This window comes from Rana temporaria, chromosome 1, assembly GCF_905171775.1.
Source record: "Rana temporaria chromosome 1, aRanTem1.1, whole genome shotgun sequence".
Classification (NCBI taxonomy): domain Eukaryota; kingdom Metazoa; phylum Chordata; class Amphibia; order Anura; family Ranidae; genus Rana; species Rana temporaria.
The window spans coordinates 182,650,197-182,673,369 of record NC_053489.1 but is presented as its reverse complement, the minus strand read 5'-3'; the positions used below and the strand labels follow the sequence as shown (position 1 = coordinate 182,673,369).

The 23,173-nt window shown below is 44.7% G+C and overlaps 1 protein-coding gene across 5 annotated transcripts in view; it reads right to left on the bottom strand.

Annotated features, from left to right (window-relative positions):
* MPHOSPH9 (M-phase phosphoprotein 9) overlaps window positions 1-23,173 on the bottom strand; it is a 146,513-nt gene that overhangs the window by 105,195 nt on the left and 18,145 nt on the right. For 4 of the 5 annotated variants that reach the window (XM_040347301.1, XM_040347296.1, XM_040347298.1 and 1 more), the window contains exons 2-3: window positions 21,959-22,044; window positions 15,196-15,319 (exon numbers count right to left, since the gene is read on the bottom strand). The exons of the other annotated variant lie outside the window; for it this stretch is intronic. In XM_040347301.1, the coding sequence (XP_040203235.1) occupies window positions 15,196-15,319; window positions 21,959-22,044 (210 nt within the window). The remainder of the gene's footprint in view (window positions 1-15,195; window positions 15,320-21,958; window positions 22,045-23,173) is intronic. 5 annotated transcript variants of the gene reach the window in all.

The following is a 23,173-nucleotide window of genomic DNA, read 5'->3' as shown; positions in this document are numbered from 1 at the left end:
TGATGGCCTGCCTGATCCACCGAGAAATGGTGGTCGACGAGACCGCCAGGCCCTTTTGTGGACCAGACACCGACACAAAAGAGAGTCAGAAGCTCCGAAATGGAGCTGTAGTAGGCTGGTATACCCGCAAAGCGCGTACCACGGCTAAAGTATGAAAGGCCGAAACCTCCTTCGGAAGAAGGGAAGGTCGCGGGCGCACCATCACCTAATCCTTATGGGGGGGATCAAGCATGGTGGCTTGCAAGACCGCCAACTCAGAAACCCCTCTAACAGAGGTAAAGGCCACTAAAGGGGCCACCTTCTGAGATAGTGTCAAGAGAAAATCTCTCTGATGTTTCCAAAAGGAAGGTTCCTGAAGAACCGAGAGCACCAGAGTCAAAACTCATGGGGGAAGAGATGGGCCAAGAGGGGAAAGTATATGACAAACCCCTTGCACACAAAAAAAGGGGACCCACCAGGGAACGGGCCGCAAAAAGGCCACTAAAAGAACACAGCCAAGGCTGAAATCTGCCCCCAAACGGTGCTTTAAGCAATTTTTAGATCCAATCCAAGCTTTAAAAACAGCAGGACCCTGGACACCGAGAGTATGCCCGTGGACGTCACTCCATCCCTTTGCACCAAGAGAGGTGCGACGGTAGATCCTCCGGAAGAAGACTACGGTGCCCTGTTGAGATGACCGAGTCAGACAGACCCTGGTCACCTAAAGTCTGGCTTCCAATAACCATGTTGAGCAAGTCAGTGACTGTACAACAGGAGGAAGTATGGGACCTTGAGACAGGAACCTCCTGCCCTGGCAATCGCCAGGGTGCCTCCGCTACCAGGCACCCAATATCAGCGTACCAAGGACGCCAAGGTCAATCTGGAGCGATTAGAATCATCGGGGTCTCCTCAGCATCCACTCTGTGGAGCGGCCGAGGAAGCAACTACCATGGAGGAATGGCAAAAAATTACCGATACAGACAACACAGGGCCACCAGCGCGACTGACGCGTCTGTACAAGATCACTAGACCTGGCCGCTAACGTTGACACCCTTGCGGCGGAGACAAGCTGCCAGGAGATCCATGCCATGTGAGGCTCACCTCCTGCAAGGGAGCCGAAACACCCCAAGCACAAAGACCAGTCGCCCTGGTCCAGCATCTGGCGACTCCAGTAGTGCGCCTGCCGGCATACCTGATGGTAGACTGAAGCCACGGCCGTGGCGTTGTCCGGCTGAAACCAGATCGGTCGACCACAAGGAGAAGCATAGCCTGATCGGCTAAAATAGTAGGACAATGAACAGTAGACAGCACCTGGTATTCCCAGGCGGTCTCCCACCAGGCACTAGCCAGGCCCGACCCTGGCTAGCTACCGAGACCAGACACATTCAAGGAGGTGTGGTCATAGGTCCACGCAAGTCCAGCGACTCAGGGCCGACTGGACCCCCCAGTTTTGTGAACCTCCAGGTTCACAACCCGTGAGCTGGCATCCGTCGTAAACACCGACCACTGGAAGGAAGGAACAACTTCCCGGACCGAAGAGTCGGGAATCTCTGTCACCAACTCAGAGAGACTCTGACTAGGTGGCGCACAGGAATCTAATGATTTCAGAGACAAGAGATTTTTACCACCTGAACAGTAGTTCCCCTGGAAAACCAGGGTGTGGAACTGGGCATACAGTACCACCTTGAAGGAGGCTACCCACAGACCCCGAACCAGCAGGCGCCCGGAGAGAAGACCGATTGCGTGATGCCAATACCTTCACCGCAGACTGAAGAGTCTGCAATTTCTCCAGGGGAAGAAGGACCTTTGCCACTGAGGAGTCTGGATCAACACTAGATACTCCAACGCTGAGTCGGAACCTAGCATGCCCATGATTTGAACCGTGGGTCGCACACATGGAGGGCAGGCTTGCTGCCACTGAGCTACACTTTCTGGCCTAAACGTTTAACATCCACCCGAATCTTCGGAGGGTCTGAATGGGAATAACCCATTCACTAGGTCGGAGACAGAAGCTGCTCTCAGAAGAAAGTCGTCCAAGTAGCCAATGAGGCAAAGCCTCGCTGTCCCAACAAAATTCAAATAAGTGCGAGCTCCTAGCTGAAAACCCATGGTGCCGACGCCAGATCAAAAGGGAGGGCCACAGGCTGACAGAGACCCTTCTCTCATCACGAAGCACAGAAAAAAAAAAAAAAAAAACACTGTGACATGTGCAAAACGGGACATGTATGTATGCGTCCCTGATGTCCGAGGACGTCAGGACATCCCCCGGATGAAGCGCCCACCGAACAAATGGATTCCATGCGGAACTACCCGACGTTCACAAAGGTATTTAGGGCCCGAGGCCCATAGAAAACCCCAAAACTCTCGTCCTGCAGGAAAGGTAAAATTACCTCGCAGCTTTGCAAATCCCACACTGCCCAAGGCAGACCGACGGGCCGGGAGAGGAAGACACAAGGACAGAACTTTGTTCTGTGGATAGGAGGAAACCCTATCTAGTACTCCGAAGAGACCACCTCGCAGACCCACTAGTCGGAGAGCAGGGAGGTTTCACTGAATTGTGAACCTGCAAGCCGCCCCTGCCACCTAGAGACAGGGAGGGAAGGCTATATACATTGGCAGGATTTGGGTGCCGGCGTGATCGGCTTATGCACCCAGGGACAGATTAGTCCCCCAGCTGGGCCTTTGACGGCCTGGGAGGGTTGCCCCTAAATAATACACACACATAGTGTGTATGTATATTATGTAGGTGTATGCACACATGTCTTTGGAGGAAACCGGAGTACCCGGAGGAAACCCACGCAGACACAGGGAGCGACAATGCAAGCTCCAGGCAGATTGGCGTCAGTGTGCAGATTCGAACCAATGACTCTTTTGCTGCCAAGTACTGGAGTTAAGCACTACACCACCGTGTGCATAAAACCATTCTGAAACAGACACCCTGGATAACAAGGGCGCAGCATTCAATAAGGAATCACAGACCTATATGAGGCCCTGGACCAGCTGGTCCGCTAGGCTAATAACCTCAGGAGAGAGTCGGTGCTCCTCCACTGTCTGGTGCAAAATGCTCACTCTGAGTTGTATACAGCACTAGGGGGTCAGGACTACTCCAGGATGGCCGAGCGTTCAGAACGCGGCCACAGGAAAATCGACTGAGACCCCAGTGTAGTGGCCACAATAGGCCCGCAAGCCAGACCCCAGCATGGTAAACATGGAACGGGTCAGTACTTCGGATCTTCTATCAGTCAGATCCATACATGTGGGGGTTCCCGCCCGGCGGTGAGGGACTACAAAAGCCCTCAGCGGCTTTTCTCATTCCGCATCTCAGAAATTATCAAAGAAGGGCACAGAAGGAAAAAACCTACACAGCGGTCTGATTTGTGTGATCCAAAAAAGACCGAGCCCTCGGCGGAAACCCAGCTGCACTATGCAGCTTAGGAGAGTCCCTTGCAGCAGTAAAAAGCACACCCATAAATGCCTTATTCTGCTTTTTTTTTTTTTTTTTTTTTAACTAGGTACCTGGTCCATGGCTCCATAACAGAGCATTCCCCAGGGGATAACGGGGGAAGGGGGCACTCTTTTACCGCCCGCCCGCAGTCCACCCCCACCCTGGCACAAACTGTGTCCAGGACTAACAATAAAAACTCTGTGGGAATCCCAGGTGCTAACACCTGCTGCCACCACCAGCATGTAGGGGAAGGACCCAGATACTGACTCCAATATTTACATAGTGTGTATTATAATATGCACACCTGTCCATACAAATAGACAAAAGCTCCTAGAGCCCTATTCAGGGCCTCTCACCCACTTGCTGCGCTGACCAGGGGTAACCAGGGGACTCCCTCAGGAGGAGACTGCCCAGCGCTGCCTGTGAGGAAAAGAACCGTGAGGTAACTTTTGCAGGGACCTGTGTTTAAACAGGAAAGCCTCCTAGGGCTGTTTTATTAAAGGATAAGACACAGATGCAGCATAAAAAGCAAAACCGTTACAGGTGTCACCAATCAGTCAGCGTCTGCTGAAGTATAATCATAAACATCTGTGCTCATCACAGGGCTTTTTACCTCACAGGAAAGCCCAATACAAAAAGAAAAAACACAGACCAGATAACACAGTCCCCTCAGGAAGGCCCCCTCCCCCCTGACAGCGGCAATGTTAGCAATGCAGCAAGGGAAAGGAGCAGGGAAGTAAGGGGAAGGGACCCCCGAACCCCAGGAATGCCCAGCCGTACCAACCCACCGAAGCAGGAGGACCTCGGAGCAAAGCTCACCGGCCACCCCAGGAGTCATGGGGTATGGCGTGGCAGACCAAGCCTCTTTGCAAAGGTGTGCCCACGCTTGCTGGTCGGACTGAGTAGACTACAAGGATCTATATTATCCAGCCTGTCTCTCAGCCGACAGTTGAAAGAAGATTCTTCAAGAAAAAGTAAAATAAAATAAAATTTCTCCTCAGGGCGCTGGGCCCAAAGGGAGCCATACGTCCTTCTCCTTTGCTAGGCAGAACGAAACTGAGGCTGCATGCTGCAGTGAGGAGGGTTATGTCTGGAGGGACCGCCCCCTGGGCGGGGCTGTTCAACTCTGTTAATGTAACATGTATTTAACTATTTAACATGTTTCTGCCTAGTCCTCTCCTGTAAACAGGGAACATAACCCACTTGTCAAGATTTAAGGAGCTGTGTCCGTCCATGGACGATAAGAGAAATTCCCATATTCTCTTTCTTAAAGGAAGATATCAATGTTTGTGCAGCGGTTGACACATTTTAACTGCTCTATCAATAAAGAGCCCTTTCCACATCCTTAAGTTAAACCTCCTTTCCTGGAACTTCAAATTGTAGCCACATGTCCTCTTCAGGGACCTTAAACTGTTTAGTTACTGAAGTCACCTTTTAATTAAATTATACACCTTTATTTGCACAATGTAATCATATCCCCACTTGAGCGCCTCCAGAATCTTTGCAATCAATCCTCCTAGCGGAGGTCCTCCACCCCTCCTAATAGTTTTGATGGCATTCGCTGAACTGGCCAAACCAGTGTTTTGTAAAGCAGTCAAATTTTTGACTTATCTCTTGAATGTATGCCCTTTTTAATACACAACAGTATTTTGTGAGCTTTGTTAGCTGTGGCTTGGCATTACATGCCATTGGCAAGTCTGATCTACAAGCACCCCCAAACCTTTTTCTATAATGGATTCTTCCAGGGGACCCGCTTCCAATATGTACATGTATTTTTGGCACCAAAGTGCATAACTTTCCATTTCTCGATATGGAACCTCATCTGTCATGCAGCTGCACAACCCCCCTATTTTATTAACGTCTTGACGTATGGATGCTATATCCTGTGCCAAAACCATTTCTCAGCAAAATTTGGTATTATCAGAAAACACTGAATTAAGCTTTTGTTTCCAACCTCTAATCTAATCTGCGAGGGGTGCGAGGACTGCTCTAAAATAAAATGTCACATATTACACCCCAAGTATGGGTGTGACATGTAACAAAATGGTGACTTTCAGCATGACAATGATCCCAAACACACCACCCGGGCAACGAAGGAGTGGCTTCGTGAGAAGCATTTTAAGGTCCTGGAGTAGCCTAGCCAGTCGCCAGATCTCAACCCCATAGAAAACCTTTGGAGGGAGTTGAAAGTCCGTGTTGCCCAGTGCCAGCCCCAAAACATCACTGCTCTAGAGGCAGTGCCGATCCTGACCTCCCTGTGGCCCTAAGCAAAATGACATGGCACATTAAAAATGAGAAGCGGGGGGCGCTGACGACAGTGACATGTCACATTAAAGAAAGTTGAGAAGCAGGGGGGGGGGGAGGGGGGTGTTCTGCTGTCGGAAATGACATCTTACATTAAATTGAGAAGCAGGGGGTGCTGACTTCTTACCTCTTCTCCCATGCAGCCAGCGAGTTGAGAAGCGGGGTGAGGGGGCGAAAATGACTTCTCACCAGGCGGGGCCTCTAGTAATTTGGGGGGCCCTTCGCAGCTTTGCGGGGCCCTAGGCGGCTTGCATAGTGAGCCTATAGGGCGGATCGGCCCTGTCTAGAGGAGATCTGCATGGAGAAATGGGCCAACATACCAGCAACAGTGTGTGACAACCTTGTGAAGACTTACAGAAAACGTTTGACCTCTGTCATTGCCAACAAAATGATATATAAGAAAGTATTGAGATGAACTTTTGATATTAACCAAATACTTACTTTCCACCATAATTTGCAAAAAAAATTGATTCTTCCAGGGGACCCGCTTCCAATATGTACATGTATTTTTGGCACCAAAGTGCATAACTTTAAATTTCTCGATATGGAACCTCATCTGTCATGCAGCTGCCCAACCCCCTGTCACTGAAATGCTATATATATATATATATATATATATATATATATATATATATATATATATATATATATATATATATATATATATATATATAAACAAAAAAACACACACACACACACACACACACACACACACACACACACACACACACACACAGTATTTTATGGCTATTCCACACAGCCAAACATTTCCAGAAGGTAAAAAGGAATTTGTCAGCTACTAACAGAAATGGGGGAAGAAAAAAAAAAGCTGCCATTGCTGACCTTTCTTTCTAAAAATGCTGACTGGTTGTCACTGCTGATTCTATAGTTTAAATGATACCAGAGCCACTGAACTACAATAAAGCAGTGCATATCAAAATTTCTGAGTTTACATACTGCATACTTGTTCAGAGTCATTCAATTAAAAAAAACACTAAACTTGAAGTAAGGCAGACAATTAGCATATTTAGAAAGGAACCTTGCTACACTAATGAAAACCTCAGTAGAGGGGACCAATCCATACTGCAACCATAACCAACTGGGTATCCTTTAAAGATTATGTAAACCCAAAAATGAAAATGTTAAATATTGCAGTTTGTGCAAAAAAATGGTAACAATTGCGCAATCCAAAAAACAAACAAACTGTGCAACCAAATCTTTCAGATGTGCGTGCTTTACATATATCAAATGTGCGTCCTGCACATAATAAAATTGAAATCCCTGGGAATGTATCCTATAAATCAAGGATATGCAATTAGCGGACCTCCAGCTGTTGCAGAACTACAAGTTCCATGTGGTATAGCAAGACTGACAGCCACAAGCATGACACCCAGAGGCATGATGGGACTTGTAGTTTTGCAACAGCTGGAGGTCCGCTAATTGCATATCCCTGCTATAAATCCTTCCCAAGAATGAATGTAAAACAAACACTGAAACAAACTGACTGAATTAAATGTCCATAGTAAATTACATTCATTGTGGATGGATCCTTGGGTAAAGAATGCAGGTGATAATACGGGTTTTCACACGATAGCCAGGTAATAGGCAATAATAAAAGTAGCCACACAGGCTGCTTACCAGAACTGTAGGATCTCTATTACGGAGATCATATGGGCAAATACAGGAGGGATCAATCTGGTCACGGACCGATAAGCTCACTCATCCAACCCGATCCTCTCCTTCACTTTTCAGTTCCAGGTGCTGTGGTGATCTCCGTGAAATCCTTTTTTCCAGGACTGGATTAGCTCATGCAGGATATTTAAAAGAGGAAAAAAAAAGGCTTCATAGTGCAGTAGATTTAAAACAAAAGTTTATTCTATTTCCTGGGCTACTGACATCTTTAGAAGCAAAAAGTAGCAAACAATTAAAATGATACTTCTCAGCCGCGGCTCAAGCCTGTCAGCTGGTTCGTGGTGACGTCAGGTCCTAATGCTCCAACCGACGTAGCGTTTCTCTGTAAGAGGCATAATGCCTCTTATGGAGAAACGCTGCGTCGGTTGGAGCATTAGGACCGGACGTCACCACTAACCAGCTGACAGGCTTGAGCTGTGGCTGAGAAGCATCATTTTAATTGTTTGCAACTTTTTGCTTCTAAAGATGTCAGTAGCCCAGCAAATGGAATAAAAACTTTTGTTTTAAATCTACTGCACTATGAAGCCTTCCTTTTTCTCTTTTAAATATCCTGCATGAGCTAATCCAGTCCTGGAGAAAAGGATTTCACGGAGATCACCACAGCACCTGGAACTGAAAAGTGGAGGAGAGGATCGGGTTGGATGAGTGAGCTGATCGGTCCGTGACCAGATTGATCCCTCCTGTATGTGCCCATATGATCTCCGTAATAGAGATCCTACAGTTCTGGTAAGCAGCCTGTGTGGCTACTTTTATTATTGCCTATTACCTGGCTGTGGTGTGAAAAACAGTATTATCACCTGCATCTTTTATCTAAGGATCCATCCATCATCTATCCACAGTGAATGTCATTTGCTATGGACGTTTAATTGTTTCAGTGTTTGTTTTACATTCATTCTTGGGAAGGATTTATAGGATACATTCCCAGTGCTTTCAATTTTATTATGTGAAGGATGCACATTTGATATATTTGGTTGCACAATTGTAACCATTTTTTGCAAATTTTTATGAGCTGAATATTCAGGCTCACACACACACACACACACACACACACACACACACACACACACACACACACGTTGATATATACACATTTTTTGTCATGGGATTAGCGCACCTTTGTGATGTACCGGACCCCTCACAGTGGGCCAAACGGGGGATCGCCACCCTCAAGCATGTCATAGCGAATGGCAGAATCAGAATCATACCCTTCAGTGAAATGAAACGACTGTACTCCCTTACCCAATTCCTTTGAGTTTAGGTATTGCCAGCTGAGACATGCGATGAGGGCTCAATTCCCTGACGCATTAACTCTGGAACCTGACTCCATTGAACGACTGCTGACTTCTAGCACAATGAGGAAACCCCTTTCCACCCTGTACCTATACCTAATGGTAGCCCACGATGTTAAACACAATCGTTCAATGGACAAATAGAAGGAGGACATCTCTACTTTGGGGGAGGAGGAATGGGAGGACTGCATTACCACATATATCCCATCCATGATTGCAGCTCAAATTCTTACACAGGGCTGGCCAGAATATACCCGCATCTAGACCCGAACTGTCCCAGGTGTAGGACCGCGAAGGGGACATTTTAGCATATGGTTTGGGACTGCCCAAGACTCAGAACATACTGGGAGGGGGTGGCGGAGATGCTTAATAACATAGGGGGCACCAGGGTCCCTTTTGACCCCTTGGTGCTCTTTCTCAACCACTTGGGAGAGGTGGAGGGGGCAGATACACTAAGCTCTGCATTACTTTTTCCCTGTTTCAGGCTAGGAGGGAGATAATGCTGCATTGAAAATCGGTTGATCCCCCCCCACCATTAACTCCTGGAAAAAGGTGGTGAATTCGGTGCTACCCCTTTACAAACTTACATACGAGAGTAGGCGATGCCCTGCTAAATTCGAGAGGGTCTATTAATGTGCCCGTCATCCTTTTTCTTTATGCTCAATAAACGACGTTTTTGATTTAAAAAAAATTCGAGAGGGTCTGGTCGGCTTGGGTGGACGCAAGCGGGTGAGGGGCCGGGTGGGGGGGACTGAGCGTTGGATTCCCCCCCTGTTCGGCCCGGGGGTCAGTGGCCCCCCTCTCTGCGCTGAGAGCCGCCCGATCCTGCCAGATAAGGACTGAATTTACTTGCGCAATCTTGTTGTGTACCTTGGATTTTTCCATGAAGAAAGCGATTTGTATACTCCTCCGAACTTAAAGGTTGGGCATTAGACAGGAAAATGCTTGAAATTACCCTGGCTGAGAAATGTTAGGAAGAAGGCTTTATGGATTTGTGAAATGTTACAACCTGGAAATGTAGATCTCAGCCTGACACTGTAATTACGGGACCTGAAATGTCGGTTGTGAACTATATTGTAATGCCGATTTGTTAATAAAAATCTTTTAAAAAAAAAAAAAAGGAGAAGAAGATGGTGCAGCTATAAGACCCACAAACAGAGTAAAAGATTACAGCGCACACATACAAAAATTCATAGGCGTGCGCACAGGGTGTACCAGGTGTGCCTAGGCACAGATCTGTGGCACAGATTTCCCCTGTTTAGACCCCTTATATTTCACCAAAGCCCCCCTAACAGGGCTCCCATTTTTTTGGTAAAAAAACTGAATTAAAAAAAAAAAATAAAAAAAATCAATAAAAACTACAGTCAAAAGTACCCCATTATCAGTGTGTGCTACACTATTCACAGGATGAAAGATCCTGTTTCACCTGTGTTAGAGGCATGCATTTCTCCCATGGTTGAGAAGCGGGATCTTCATTTTATGAATAGTGTAGGACCCACTGATGGGGTACTTTGACGCAGTAGTGGGCTTAAGCACTATGGGCCAGATTCAGGTACATCTGCGTATCTTTGTGCCGGCGTAGCGCATCTCATATGCGCTACGCCGACGTAACATTGAGAGGCAAGCCGAGTAATCACAAAGCACTTGCTCCCATATTTGCGCCGGCGTAACGTAAATGGGCCGGCGTAAGCCCGCCTAATTCAAATTAGGAAGGTAGTGGGCGTGTTGTATTAAAATTAGCCGTAACCCCATGTAAATAAATTCCCGAACAAACGGCGCATGCTCAGAATCACGTCGCATATACTCCCTAAGATACGTCGGCTCAATGCTTTCGACGTGAATGTAACCTACGCCCATCCCCATTCACGTACGACTTACGCAAACAACGTAAAATCCGACGGCTGTTCCGACGTCCATACCCTAACATGACTTACCCCTGCTTTATGTGGGATAACTATATGCCGGACGTACGCCTTACGTAAACGGCGTAGCTTACGGTGATGGGCGCAAGTACGTTCGTGAATCGGCGTATCTAGGTCATTTACATATTCGACGTGTAAATCAACGGGAGCGCCCCTAGCGGCCAGCGTAAATATGCACCAAAGATACGACGGCGTAGGAGACTTGCGTCTGTCGGATCAAGCCGAAATTCAGACGTATCTGGTTTCAAGAATACGACACATAGATACGACGGCGCATCCTACAACTTACGCGGTGTATCAACAGATACGTCGGCGTAACTTGTCTCTGAATCTGGCCCTATGTGGCCATATAGTGTGACAAAATCCCCATATTTTTTGCTTATTTGCTGAATATATGTTCAGGTGTTTTAAATAGCCTTTCAGAATTGAAATGTTATTTTAGTATGTGTGCACTGTAATATTCCCCCCCACTAAAAATCTGTCTGCAATTTTTTTTTGGCCAAAACTGGCGCCTGCAGAAGCATGAACATCTAGCCGGTAAAACTAAAGCCTAGTAGACACAGGCAGTTGGCGGGCTTAAGGAAAAAAAAACACAACACACTGAAGAGCTTGCTGTACCAATTAACAATGTGATGTTAGTACAGCCATCTCCCCACTGAGCTATTGTGTTCCGACAGGGGAACTGTCCGGAGGACTAAACTCCTGATGGGATGCTGCTGGTTTTTAAGGCATGTCTGCTTAACAGCAGCCAGACGTTAGGCTGGCTTCTGTCGGACAGGCTGCTATATACACTGGCTGAATGGTGGCTTGTTTCTGTTGAACGGGCCAATATTCGGACCAAGTGTACTAGCCTTTAGTGAATGTATAAAGAGTAGACCAGGCAGCAGTCTTACAAACTTGAGCATGATGTTCATTTGTCCAAAAAGCACTGACATTTCTGGTGAAATAGGCTTTGACTAGGAAAGTAGGAACCTTGCCTTTGATGCCACAGACCAGAGAAACAAGCTGACTAATCCACCTCGAAATAGTGGATCGAGAGGCAGCCCGACTCTTGCAAGGACCCTCAGATGGAACAAACAGGGACTCAGACAATTAAAACAAAGCTATAGCCTTCAAATAGGTTTGAACAGCTTGAACAAGAGCCAAGGAGTGAAGTCCTAGGATGGTTGGGAATAGGATAAAAGAACAAAATAATGTTCCAATTCAAACAGAAAAAAAAAACAGCAATCTTAGGCGAGAGAAAACCAGGCCTCAACACCACTTTATCCTAGAGATTAACCATGAAAAGCTCCTTGCAAGAGAGCACAGACAGCGCCAAGACCCTGCTAGTCAATGTGGTAATGGAAACCAAAAAGTCCACCTTGCCCATAAGGAGCATCAAGGGAATCTCTCAGGAAGGCTCAAAATGTGAAGTCTGCAAGACAGACCAGACTACATTAAGGTCTCACAGGGACAAAATCTTTTACTAAGGTATGAGATGCAATAGGTCTCTGAAACAGAACAGGCAAGGCCAAGATCTGTCCCTTGATGGTACTTAAAGCCAGAGACATCACCAGATTGGGGTCTTTCAAATCATCCACCAAGAAACTGATTCTCTCAGAAATCTTCCAGATGGCAGAATCCCCTGGAATGGAGCATATGCTTTGAGGTATCTTTGAGGTACTTTGAGGTATCGACAAATTTCCACCACTGCCTCTGCAGGCTACAGAGCAACACCCAAAGTACAAACAAATGGCCACTGCCCCCACCTAGAACTGCCCTTTGCAGCAAGGAAAACATGGAAGGGCGACACATGTCAAACAAAACAAAAAAGATACACACACCAGGTTGGATATACAGGATATTTTAACTGGGAGTCAGGTCAGAAATTAATCAATATGAAGGGTGGTGGGGGGGGGATGAAAATCTTTTATAATAAAAGTAGTACTAAAGGCTGAGACTTTTAAATATAATGCTTAATTCTGGTAAACTTTTCCTTTAAATGTAATGCCTTATATTACCTCCAGTCTATCACCCTCCAACTTTTCTGGGTTCAGATGCTGATCTTCCCTGTACAGAGACCTTAAAGTGATAGTAAATGTTGGCTTTAAAAAAAAAAAAAAAAAAAAAAATACACACCATGTCATACTCTGTAATAGTTTTGCACAGAGCAGCCCCTATTCGCCTCTTTTGGTGTGCCCGCACTGGTGCTTCTGGCTTCTCCAGAAAAAAAAATGTATTAAAAGCCAGCAGCTACAAATACTGCAGCTGCTGACTTTTAATAAATGGACACTTATCTGTCCTGGGTGCCCGAGATGTCAGCAGCCCAAGCCGAGCAATCGCTCATCTCTCGGCTACCCCCGCCACCATCCTTGGTGAGGGAATCAGGAAGTGAAGCCTTACGGCTTCACTGCCTGGTTCCCTACTGTGCATGCGCGAGTCCTCACTGTTCCCGGCTGTGTTCTGGGACTTGTGTGTTTCCCAACAGACAGTGGGGGGGTAAAGAGGCGTGACTATTCCGCATTATACAGGTATCTGCACCCCCCCTCCCTCTGAAAGGTGCCAAATGTGACACCGGAGGGGAGGGAGGGGGTTCCGAAAAGCGGAGATTCACTTTTTGTGTGGACCTCCACTTTAAAATCACTTTGAATCATTTCCTTCTCCTGCCCAGGTCTGCATGTCGCATGAAGTATTGCTCCTCATACATTCACAATTTTTTTTTTAGGCACTTACTGACATGTATGGATGGTGTACTGAATGTGAGATATACGTGTATTGCACCGGATTTTCTGATATGTAAACAAATAATGCATTCTGTATGCAGGCCAACTAATAGATTATGAAAATAGTTGACAAACTATTTTAATACTGGATTATAAATCGATTATGTAGATTAGTTGATCCAGCCCTAATATGTATTTACCTGCAATGCATGATTAAGTAAATAATTGTTTTCTATACTTGCTGAAAATGTTTGGCCTGAAAGTAAAAGTCAGCAGCTGCAAATACTGTAGCCGACAACATTTTTGGCCCCTTTCACATTTATACGACTTCAAAGTCGCGCGATTTTGCAGCAATTTTACCGCGATTATGCTGCTGCGATTTGGGATCAGCACAACTTTGGCATTAACCAATAAAAACATACATGTGTGAGGCAATTCCTTTTCCTGCCACCGCAGTTGTCATTGCTGCTGCGGCAGTAGCAGTGCATGAGGAAGAAGAGGAGGAGAAGCGGAGGCGGAGAAGACGTTGATATTGGGTACATCCCATCATTGCCAATCGTGAAGATAGGGGTCAATTTTGGGTCCTCTATAATGAAGAATGAGACAAATGCTCCTTACATTGGTGGTCGGTGAGAAGAATGCTCCTTACATTGGTGATCAGTGGGAAGAATGCTCCTTACATTGGTTGTCAGTGGGAAGAATGTCCCTTACATTGGTTGTCAGTGGGAAGAATGTCCCTAACATTGGTGGTCAGTGAGAAGAATGCTTCTTACATTGGTGGTCAGTGGGATATTGTCTTTGTAGTTTGGGTCACACAAATCATAAATCGCTGGGCACGAATGATTTGCTCATTATCGAGGACGTCTTTTTTTCTTTTACCTGTTTGGAGCACATTGTTCCTGAGGGAATAACCAGGAAGTGAATGTGTTGTCGAAAAATGTGCTTGAGAGGGGCTTCTATGCTGAAAGGATTGGGTGGGACAAGAGTTAAAAAGCTGCTTGTGCTTACAAAGTTGTACTGAATTCGTGTCTATATTATTCAGGTACGATTTTGTATGCTACTTGAGGGTTTAACATTGAGGTCTATGGACATCAAATTGCATGGAAGTAGACAAAAGTAGTGCAGGGACTACTTTGAAGTCGGCACGACTTAAAGTCGTGCCAGTATGAATGGTGTTCATTGAAAATCATGGAGAATGACTTGTCATACGATTTTGCAGTGCAAAATCGTGAGACAAGTCGTATAAGTGTGAAAGGGGACTTAATAAAAGGACACTTTTCTGTCCAGTGATCCAGCGCCGTCCTAACCTGGGCTAATTCTTCACTAGCCTTCCCTTTCCCGGTATTCTAACTTTGGGCAGCCAGCTATGCTGCTTTCGGCTTCGGCTTGTACTTTGTAAATGGTCCTGCAGTTTTCTTGAACCTTTGACTTGTCCCAGAAGACTTTGGGGGGGGGGGTCTTCCGCTAGGATGGCCTAGCCGAAACTAGGTACCTGGTCTCCCCTCCCCACCAACAAATCATATACCTGTTTATTACATCTCCTTCTCTTTTGGTTTTGATGCGACAATGCAGAGACAGGCGACATGGTGCTTATATATCCAAGCCGTTATGAACACAATTATTACATGGTAAGCCCAAAGAAATTAGTAACTTGCTACAAGCCCAATATTCTATTATTATATAGGATTTATATAGCACCAACACTTCACAGAACTTTATCTTTTTACACTCGGTATTGGGTGTAGTAAACAGTGAGCTACATGTAATACAATTACATTTTTACAAATGTCAATGTACAACACAAAGTCATTACTATTATGCTTATTACCAGTCTAATGCAGAAGACCTGCACTAAATATTACCTCACTTTTTTTGTCTTCAGAATCAGTCTGTTCAATGCCACAAAGTTCTCCAGCAGAAGATGCCTGAGATTCAGGACACTGATGAGAGCTCTCAGAGAGGGGCAATCCTTTATTTATTGTACTTCTAGATGCCAAGTATAACACAGAAAGAAAAAAACAAAATAGGAATAAGAAAAATATATGTTTCTAGCAATACATAGACAGAAAAAACTGAATACATTTTTTCTTAGGAGTTGATGGTCCACCACCCCAGGAAGCCATACTTGCCTATCCACACTCCCTTGTTGCCTTCCTAATACAGGAGTCTTGGGTAAGCTGCACTGTCAGAGCTTACCTGGGTGAAAGACGTCACGGGCATCACTCTCCAAGGGAGAGTGTTTGGCCTTGTAATTGGATATACGGTCTTATGGGGGAGGTCACAAGCTCATACACCTGGAAGCCCTGCTGTGACAAAACAATGAGAGCAGTGGGGCAGTGAAGGTGCGAGAGCTATAAGCGCACACGGACATTTTGCTGTGAACTGATAAAGTGACAGCTTCTCTTTAAAAAAAAGCGTCAGTCCACCTAAAGTGAACTCTAAGCTACAGCTGGAGCCTGGTTGGCTAGGACATTCCAAGAAGAAATTCTAGTTCCCAACACTGTACCTGTCAGCATAAGAGTTTTCCATGTTTCTTTATTCCAACTCCTTGCTGCATCTTCCATATACAAACAGGGAGATCTTGACACTTTCAACATTACCCAAACATGGAAATACTAATTTTGGGTGGACTGACCCTTTAACATTCTGAAAGAAGACCTGTGGGCAAGCCAACATTACAAAACCCGCAGCTACTATATATCTACTGTGACTAAACCTCATACCCGATATGCCAACAGTAAAATTTATAAAAGATGTGGTGGCTGCGTTCACCCCCCCCCCCTTCATTTTAACCTGATAATCCTGGCATTAATACACTTTCAGTCCTAAGGTGACAACCATATCGAGCAGCATTGTCACCCTAGGACAGGGAGTACATAAGGGCTACGTAACACCTCCCTCCCTTCTTCATTACAAGGTAAAATGTTAACTGATAACAGTCTAGAGGCAGACAGTACAGGTACTTATTAGCTCACAAGTTTTCTGGCTGAATAAACTATTTAACAGACATTTAAGTGTTGTGTAATGTGTTGGTGCTATACAAATGTCAGAAATAAATAATTATTGTATCAATCATAATATACAGCTTCCATTTTTACATACATTCTGGAGCAGGGCTTGACAAAATTTGCTTGGAATCTAGGAGCCAGCTAAAAAAAGTTAAGAGCCAGGAACACGCCCTGTCCCGCCAAGCTTGCGTACAGAAGCGAACGTATACGTGAGAATGAAAGCGGTGTTCAAACCACACATGTGAGGTATCGCCGCGATTGGTAGAGCGAGAGCAAGAATTCTAGTCCTAGACCTTCTCTGTATCTCAAAACATGCAACCTGTAGAATTTTTTAAACGTCGCCTATGGAGATTTTAAAGGGTAAAAGTTTGTCGCCATTCCACGAGCGGACGCAATTTTGAAGCGTGACATGTTGGGTATCAATTTACTCGGTGTAACATTATCATTCACAATATAAAATAAATTGGGCTAACTTTACTGTTGTCTTATCTTGTAATAAAAAAAAGTGTATTTTTTCCCAAAAAAGTGCGCTTGTAAGACCGCTGCGCAAATACGGTGTGACAGAAAGTATTGCAATGACCACCATTTTATTCTCTAGGGTGTTTATATATATATATATATATATATATATATGTAAAATATATGGGAAGGAGATGAAAACAGGCAGGGAAGCGCCATTAGCATTGCTGGTTGTCTTGTCATACCAACGGCCACCACAAGAATGCGCCATATTCCAGAAGAAACCAAAGGACTGCAGAAGGCCTCAAAGCCACGGCCTCAATTACCGGCCGGCGCGATTGCGAGGGGGTGCGGCACGGAGACGGGGTACCCCAGCTGTGCCGCCCCAGGGGCCAGGTTGCTAATTCTAGTCGCAATTGCGACCTGGCGCCCGGGGGTTGTCGAGCCCTGTTCTGGAGTATATACAGAAAGAAGACTTCCTGGCTTCAAAGGGCTTTTTTGATCATTTGCCAATATTTTGGCCATTTGTATCTATACCATTTCCTAAATGTTGCAGCAAAACAGAATGGATAGGATTAGACTTTTTTCTCCAGAGCATAATATAGCTAAATAACCTAGATTATGCCTACTTTACAAAGTGGAGTGGGCAGTACATCTTACAGTTTGAAAAATGTATCTTTGTCAAGTTTGATGATTGCTGTTCTGGAAATAATGAACACACATTTGCTCACATATTTGCATGAGTCATGTGTTGTTCTTGTAAGAACCTCATAAAAAAAAAGAAAAAAAGAGAGAAGTGGAAAAAAAAAAATATAGAATTTTGTTTTAACAAACAATACCTGAAATTACTACTAATGAAATGGTTGTATTACAAAAAAGGAAAGAAATATGCATGCATTAATTACACAATGGCAGTATATGTAGCATTTATTTAGAAAAAAAAATAGTATTTTTAATGTTTAAACATTAAAAGTAAACAGTTAATGGTTTAAAAAAATAAATCTGTTATTTGTATACTACATATCATATTTGTTCATTACATATACAATCTCCATTTTCTGCTTACAGTGCAATGACAGATGTGCCTACAGCTGGCCAGAGACATGAGATTACAATAGCGGTGGGATTAGGAGAAAATCTAATATTCATAAATCAGGCAGATTCTTGTTGCCTGACTGCTCCTGGGGTCACAGGGACATCAATTGAACAGATGAGAAAACTTGTTGCGATTGTTATTTTTCTTCCCTATGATGAGCATCATCTGTTCACATATTTTGCCCCTCTAAGTAGAAGTAAACCAGGCATGTCCAAAGTCCGGCCCGCGGGCCGATTGCGGCCCTTGTTCCGGTTTAATATGGCCCCCCTGGTAATTTGGATATATATATATCTTTTGCGGCCCCCTGGGCCACTAAAGATATATACTGTATTCATCGGTGCTACCTCAGAGGGGACAGGGCGGGGGCAGAACGAGCGCCCTCAGATTACGAATCTCCCGTTTACTCAGTGGCATCTGTACTAGAAAGTCCCGTCTCCTGGGCTGCCATTGGATGACGTTCTGTCTATCATAGGAGGCGGGACTTTGTATTAAAGAGGCCGCCGAGTAAACAGGAGATTTTCCTTTATGTAATCTGTTGGCGCTCGTCCCATCACCCCCCTGTCCCCTCCGAGGCTGCAGATGGGAATGGATCAGGCTGCACTGATGGCAATGGTGAGACTGCACTGATGGCAATGGGGAGGCTGCACTGATGGCAATGAGGAGGCTGCATTCATGGCAATGGGGAGGCTGCATTCATGGCAATGGTGAGGCTGCATCGATAGGCACTGACCTTTATTTTGCTTCACAGTTCTTTTCATTAAAATTACATTTTTTTCCTGAAACTTCCCTCTTAAAGTGAAGGTGCTTGTTATACACCAATAAATACAGTATATCCCAATAACACGCCCAAGCTCATCCTTAGTCCTGATCGGGGCTAGGGGATTCGTTGGGGCCACAAAAGCGAGAGAATTCTTGTTGAGCAGTGCTCTGACAAACACACTTGAACCAAATTTTTAATGGGTCAAAGAATGTCAGGCAAAATGGTCGGCCCTCACGCATGTTCACTTCATCAAATCTGGCCCTCTTTGAAACAAGTTTGGACACCCCTGAAGTAAACACTTAAGAGTCCATTCTCACTTGTGCATTTTGGTAACATGCGTTGCAGCATAAAACCACAACGCGTAGCCCTTTGTACATTGCTATTCATTGTAATAAGTATCCTGACAAACTGTTCAGTAGCAGCCAACAAACACGGTGTGTCGTGTTGCTAAAAAGTCTAATGTGCACTTTTCTATTCACTGCAATGCACATTAGTGTGTGACATAATGCATGTGCATAAACACATTGCAAGGAACTACAGTAGTCTGAATGAATGCTTAAAGCGGGGGTTCACCCTTAGAGGGCACTTTTTCCCCTTAGCTTCATGCTCGTTATTACTAGGGGAATCGGCTATTTATTTTAAAATATGTGCAGTACTTACCCGTTTACGAGACGCATCCTCTCCGTCGCTTCCGGGTATGGGCTTCGGGAATGGGCGTTCCTTCTTGATTGACAGGTTTCCGAGAGGCTTCCGACGGTCGCATCCATCGCGTCACGATTTTCCGAAAGAAGCCGAACGTCGGTGCGCAGGCGCAGTATAGAGCCGCACCGACGTTCGGCTTCTTTCGGCTACGAGTGACGCGATGGATGCGACCGTCGGAAGCCTCTCGGAAGAATGTCAATCAAGAAGGAACGCCCGCTCCCGAAGACCCATACCCGGAAGCGACGGAAGAAGATGCAGCTCGAAAACGGGTAAGTACTGCACATATTTTAATATAAATAGCCGATTCCCCTAGACCGAACGAGCAGGAATCTAAGGGGAGATTTTTTTTTTTTTTTTAAATGGGTGAACTCCCGCTTTAAACGAGCCAGGAATGGGTTTTGTTTGTGTAGAAGTATTGGAAGGATAAGTGAAATATGCACTCTGGCAGAAGTGCCTGGATCACAAGACTGGTTTAACAGTTCATATATACAGTATGTATTTTATCTGTGCAAGGAGAAGGATGGAGTTATACATAAAAAAACGCAAACCTATATACTCACCTCCATGTGATGCTGCAGCTGTCACACACTGGCTCTAAGAAAACTGAGCAGTCACCTAATCATTAGTCACTCAACTATTGGTCTGCTCTGAGCGAAGAGCAGTGATGGACAGCCTCTGCTGCTCCAACAGGCCAGGATGAGGAAGGAGGTAAGCACAGCTCTCAGCTGTACAGCCACCTATCAATCAGGCAGGCTTCCCGAGCCTGGTGTGACTCTGCTCTGTTGGCTGATAATGGGCAATAGCCCACTATAAGCTGACTCTGGGTCACAGAAGAACAAACTGTAAATGTACTCTGTGACCCTCAAGAAAAGTAAAATAAAATAAATAAAAAAAAAGCTTTGGTCAACATTTCTCTTAAGCTGCTTGCCTAAATCTCAGCCAGATTGTAAAATCTGCTGGATTACTATGGGTTAAGTCCAACGAGGTACGTGCCACCTCGTGGACTTATCTGTTTTTTACAACTGGAGGCTACACTCCCAATGCACAGAGGCACAGGATCCTGTGTCTCCGTGTGCCCCCACCTCCCGCGACGGCCAGTAATTTAGGCCGCGGCTTTGCGGCCTTGTGAAGTCCCAAGCTCTTCCTTCTGTGAGCTGGCACCATCTGGTGGTGGCCGTTGGCATTACAAGTTAAACAGCTGTTCTAATGTGTAATCTTTCACTATTTTCACTGCCATTCCCTTCCCTCTAATTAGAACCCCCAAACATTATATATATTTTTTATTCTAACACCCTAGAGAATAAAATGGCGATCGTTGCAATACTTTCTGTCACGCAGTATTTGCGCAGTGGTCTTACAAGCGCACTTTTTGGGGGTAAAAATATTTTTTTTTAATTAAAAAAAAGTGTAAGACAACAGTAAAGTTAGCCCAATTTTTTTTATATTGTGAAAGATAATGTTACGCCGAGTAAATTGATACCCAACATGTCACGCTTCAAAATTGTGTCCGCTCGTGGAATGCTGACAAACTTTTACCCTTAAAAATCTCCATAGGCGACGTTTAAAAAAAATCTACAGGTTGCATCTTTTGAGTTACAGAGGAGGTCTAGAGCTAGAATTATTGCTCTCGCTCTAACGATCGTGGCGATACCCCATGTGTGGTTTGAATACCGTTTACATATGTGGGCGCTACTCACGTATGTGTTCGCTTCTGCGCGGGAGCTCGCCGGGACGGGCACGTTTTCTGGCTCCTAGATTCCAAGCAAATTTATCAAGACCTGCCCTAATACTTACCTGAGCCCCATCTCTCTTCAGCGATGTCTACGAGTCCCTCGGCCGTCCACGAGTTTCCTTCGGACTGGCAGAGACACTGGCTCCCGTGGCTGTCAATTAAAGTCAGTTAGCCAATTATGGGAGAGAGACAGGGTGAGGCCGAATGGCAGCTTCGTGTCTGTATGGACACAAGGAGCTGCAGCTTGGCTTGGGTGCCCCCATAGCAAGCTGCTTGCTGTGGGGGCACTCGACAGGAGGGAGGAGCAGCCAAGAAAGACCTGAGAAGAAGAGGATCCAGGCTGCTCTGTGCAAAACCAACTACACAGAGGAGGCAAGACATGTTTTTTTTTTGTTATTTTTAAACAAGACTTTACAAATAACTAACTCATAGTAATCCAGCAGATTTTACAAAGCAGCTGAATTCCTGGAGATAAGCTTTAAATAAATAAATGCGTCAAGCACTCTAAAAATACACTACAATAATTCTTATAACAAAAATGTTGAACAAGCTTATGTAAATTTCTGGGGACACAACAACCACATATGTTAGCCAATGCAGGCATTACGTGATAATCTTGTACTGGAGTCTATATTAATACGTGCAATAATGAAAAATTAAGTGCAAACAAAGTATGAAAAGTCTTGCTTGAAAATCTTTGTGCAAAATACAGGATTGCCCTCTTTCTTATACAATTTGGAATTACATTTTTATAGCATACACAGTTGTGGTGGATGTGGGTGACTGGCCTCAATAAAGCTTATGTGAATCTTCCAATTTGACTTGGATTATAAAATACTGTAAAAAGGTTAGCCATTTCTTAACATACCCGCCTCCAATACTGGCTTCTGGGGGTGATTGGGTGTAATCTGATGTGTCCATATCCATGATTGCTTTACGGTCTTCTATTACACACTATGAAGGAAAAGGGAAACACATTTTCCTGGATGTAAATTAGGTTCAAGTTACAGACTCATGTAAAATAGCCGGTTGTACACCAACTAAAACTTTTTTTCTTGTTTTGGAAAGAGTCGAGTTATAAACTCAGGTCAGGTTTCTATTGCTGTCTGTTTCAATTAAATAATATCTGGCCTCACCATTTGTCATATCTATGCCCAATGAAACAAGAGTTAGGACAAACATAAGGGTCCCCACCAACGTCACCTGTTCTGGTGAAAGCAATCAAAGGTGGGATCTTCTCTAAATTTGGGGAAAATTGTAGTTACTTCAAGTAATCTCTCCAAAATAGGGTGTAAGGGGGAATCCAGGTGACCCCACTGGAGTATGTTGCAATGGGTCATCTGTTCTGGTCAAAGGTTGAATTTCCTCTCACATTGGGGAGAATTCCAGTTACTTCCCGTCATGTCTCTGGAGAAGAGCATGAGGGTAAATCCCCCCAAATTAGGACACAGGCATAAAACCAAGAGAAAGAAAGAAAGAAAGAAAGAAAGAAAGAAAGAAAGAAAGAAAGAAAGAAAGAAAGAAAGAAAGAAAGAAAGAAAGAAAGAAAGAAAGAAAGAAAGAAAGAAAGAAAGAAAGAAAGAAAGAAAGAAAGAAAGAAAGAAAGAAAGAAAGAAAGAAAGAAAGAAAGAAAGAAAGAAAGAAAGAAAGAAAGAAAGAAAGAAAGAAAGAAAGAAAAAAAAAAAGCAGTCTTAAGCCTCGTACACACGATCGGATATCTGATGGAATCTAATCCGACTGATTTTTTCGTCGGATATCCGATGAAGATGACTTTCATCAGTCTTGCATACACACCATCAGTCAAAAATCAGACCGTGCCAAACCGCGGTGACGTAGAACACTACGATGCGCTGAAAAAAAATGAAGTTCAGTGCTTCCGAGCATGCGTCGACTTGATTCTGAGCATGTGTGGACTTTTTGACCAATGGACTTCCACACAGACGATCGTTTTTTTTATCCATAGGAATTTTTTTTTTAAACATGTTCTATTTTTTTTTCACCGATGGAAAACAAAAACGATGGGGCCTACACACAATCGGTTTGTCCGATGAAAACAGTCCATCAGTCTGTTTTCATCGCACAA